The 2,264-nt window shown below is 44.7% G+C and overlaps 1 protein-coding gene across 1 annotated transcript in view; it reads right to left on the bottom strand.

Moving 5' to 3' along the window:
• Positions 1–54: 54 nt before the first annotated feature.
• LOC104513646 (tubulin delta chain-like) overlaps positions 55–2,264 on the bottom strand; it is a gene marked incomplete at its 5' end in the record, with an annotated part of 2,614 nt that continues 404 nt past the window's right edge. The window contains 2 exons of the mRNA XM_010157077.1: positions 55–157; positions 1,808–1,991. Coding sequence (XP_010155379.1) covers positions 55–157; positions 1,808–1,991 — 287 coding nt within the window. The remainder of the gene's footprint in view (positions 158–1,807; positions 1,992–2,264) is intronic.

Raw genomic sequence — 2,264 nt, 5'->3', positions numbered from 1 at the left:
TTTTCCAGTGCTGGGTTCTTTTGGAAAAGCTCTATTTCAGACCTTTCGAGAAAATCAAAGGGTGGTGTAACTGGAGATAACTTGTTCCAGGGTTGTGAAGCTGTCCAGGAAATCTTCCTCTTCGATTCCGAATTTCGTATACTGGTGCATATAGGCTCTGTGTGTTGAAGGCACAGTGGGAAATGGATAAGACATCAGAGATGAGTGAAGAATATGACACATGAAGTCAGACTGCGTAGTTACTGTACCAACATCAAGCGATGGTTTCCACCCAGTAACCACACTGGTTTCTACGGTGCTCTCAAACTCATTTCCTAGTTCATACTTCTTGGTAAGTTATGACTTGTTTTTAATCAAAATTGCAGCTAACAAAATGGGGCTAACTGGGAAATGGAAGGATAATTGATTATTAAACGAGAAAACTGACTTATAGACTTGAGGGGCAAAGCCTAAAGCTGTGCATGCAGGAGAGCTCGCTCCTCATCTCTGGTGATCTTGTAACTCTAGGAGCACAGCTGGTGGCAGCAGTTTTCCTCCTTTGGCTTTTAATTGCAGAATTCCTGTGCTAGAAACTCACACTTGGCAGGCAGCTGCTGTGTCCTTGGCTTCATGACGATCCAAGTAGAGAGGCAGTCATTTTCTAGATTTCTTGGGTCTAATTGTGCAGGTTTTAGTCAGGACAGAGTTACTTTTCTTCACAGTGGCTGGGATGAAGCTATGTTTTTGGATTTGCCCTGAGAATAGTACTGATAAAGTGTTTATTAGTTGGTGCTGGGGAGCACTTGCACTAATTCAAGGAATTTTGCAGCTTCTGATACTGTGGCTGCATTCCCACCTTTCTCACTACAAGCAGTACGTGTGCAGGGGACACACAGCTCAGACAGCCAACCCAAACTGACCGAGGGGGGATTTCATTCCGTAGCACGGCATGCTCCGTACATAAGCCAGGAGTGGGCCAGGGGGCCATAGCCTGCTCGTTTGCTTGTTAGCTCATCTGTGTGTTAGTTAGATAGGGGGTTGGTGGGCCAGTTGGTTTTCTACTCATCCTGCCATCATGGGGCTCACTCGGACTCTGCTGCCATCGCCCTGCGTCTCCGGTTCTTGGGCTCTGACTCTCACTAAAAGGGACCTGGTTGTGCATTGACAGCAGCTGGTGAGCAACAGTATCATATGTTCTATTTTCATTAAATGTTGTTAGTGGTAGTTAATATTATTAGTATCACTATTTTATTCCTTTATATTCAGTTCTTATCTCAGTCCATGAGCTTCCTTGTCTTTTCCTTTGATTCTCCTCCTCCACTGGAGGAGGGGGGAGGTGAGCGAGCGGCCGTGTGGTACTTAATTGCCAGCTGAGGTTGGTTAAACCACAACACTAATGAAAAATCGAACTAATAGCGCGGGAGCCTTACTAACCACACAAATCCCCTAAATGTTTTTGACCTGAGCCAGGAACTTGTTTCCTGGACTGTGCAGCATGTCTGTACACAATTTAGAAACTACATGATCAGTAAAAGAGTTTTTGTGTGTTATTTTTAGAATGGTCACACCGGAATGCACTAAATTTGGGGAGTTTTAATATTGAGAAAATAGTCAAACTAACACCACTGGAGTATGTGGTCTCACGTCTACAGAACGTAAGCACTGCTCTGTGTTCCTCACCCTGCCATCACGCTTCAAGCACAAGAACGTTCCCAGTAAGGTGTGGGAACAGCCTTCATGCTTATTCATCACTACTTTGGGGAAAGAACAAGCTGTATTTACAATGATTTTGCTAACGCTGAAGGTATTGGCAGTTATTGTCACTTACTTGGATGCAAACATATTCCAAGCTTTTCCTACAACACTGTCGAGCGGTTTCAGCAAGAACTGGCTATTGCTGACCAAAGCAGCAGACTTCTCGTACTTGTTAAATGCTCTGGGTGTTTTCCACGCGTTAAAAGTGTCCTGAGGGTGTAGCCACGATGTGTATAATGAGGGATCTCGGAAACTTCCTGTAGCAGAGACAAGACAGACATTTTGACAGATGTAAAGCCAGAAGTTCCTACCGCGTGATCTTGGTTGTCCTGTGTGACCTAATCACTGCTTGGCAGAAAATTCAGGCTTTGAAAGAAATCTGCAGAGTGGTCAGCCTGTTGAAAACGTAACTGTTTGACACCGGTTCATTAGATGATCTAGAAGCACGCTCTTGCTGCAGGACTTCACCTGCAAGCTATGCTCGTCACTCCAGAAGCAGCTAATATGTTTTCAGACAATCTAGCCAAGAA

The sequence above is a fragment of the Eurypyga helias genome, unplaced genomic scaffold, assembly GCF_000690775.1.
Source record: "Eurypyga helias isolate BGI_N326 unplaced genomic scaffold, ASM69077v1 scaffold16468, whole genome shotgun sequence".
NCBI classification, from domain to species: domain Eukaryota; kingdom Metazoa; phylum Chordata; class Aves; order Eurypygiformes; family Eurypygidae; genus Eurypyga; species Eurypyga helias.
Note: the sequence above shows the minus strand (reverse complement) of the source record. Positions and strands in the feature narration are given on the sequence as shown.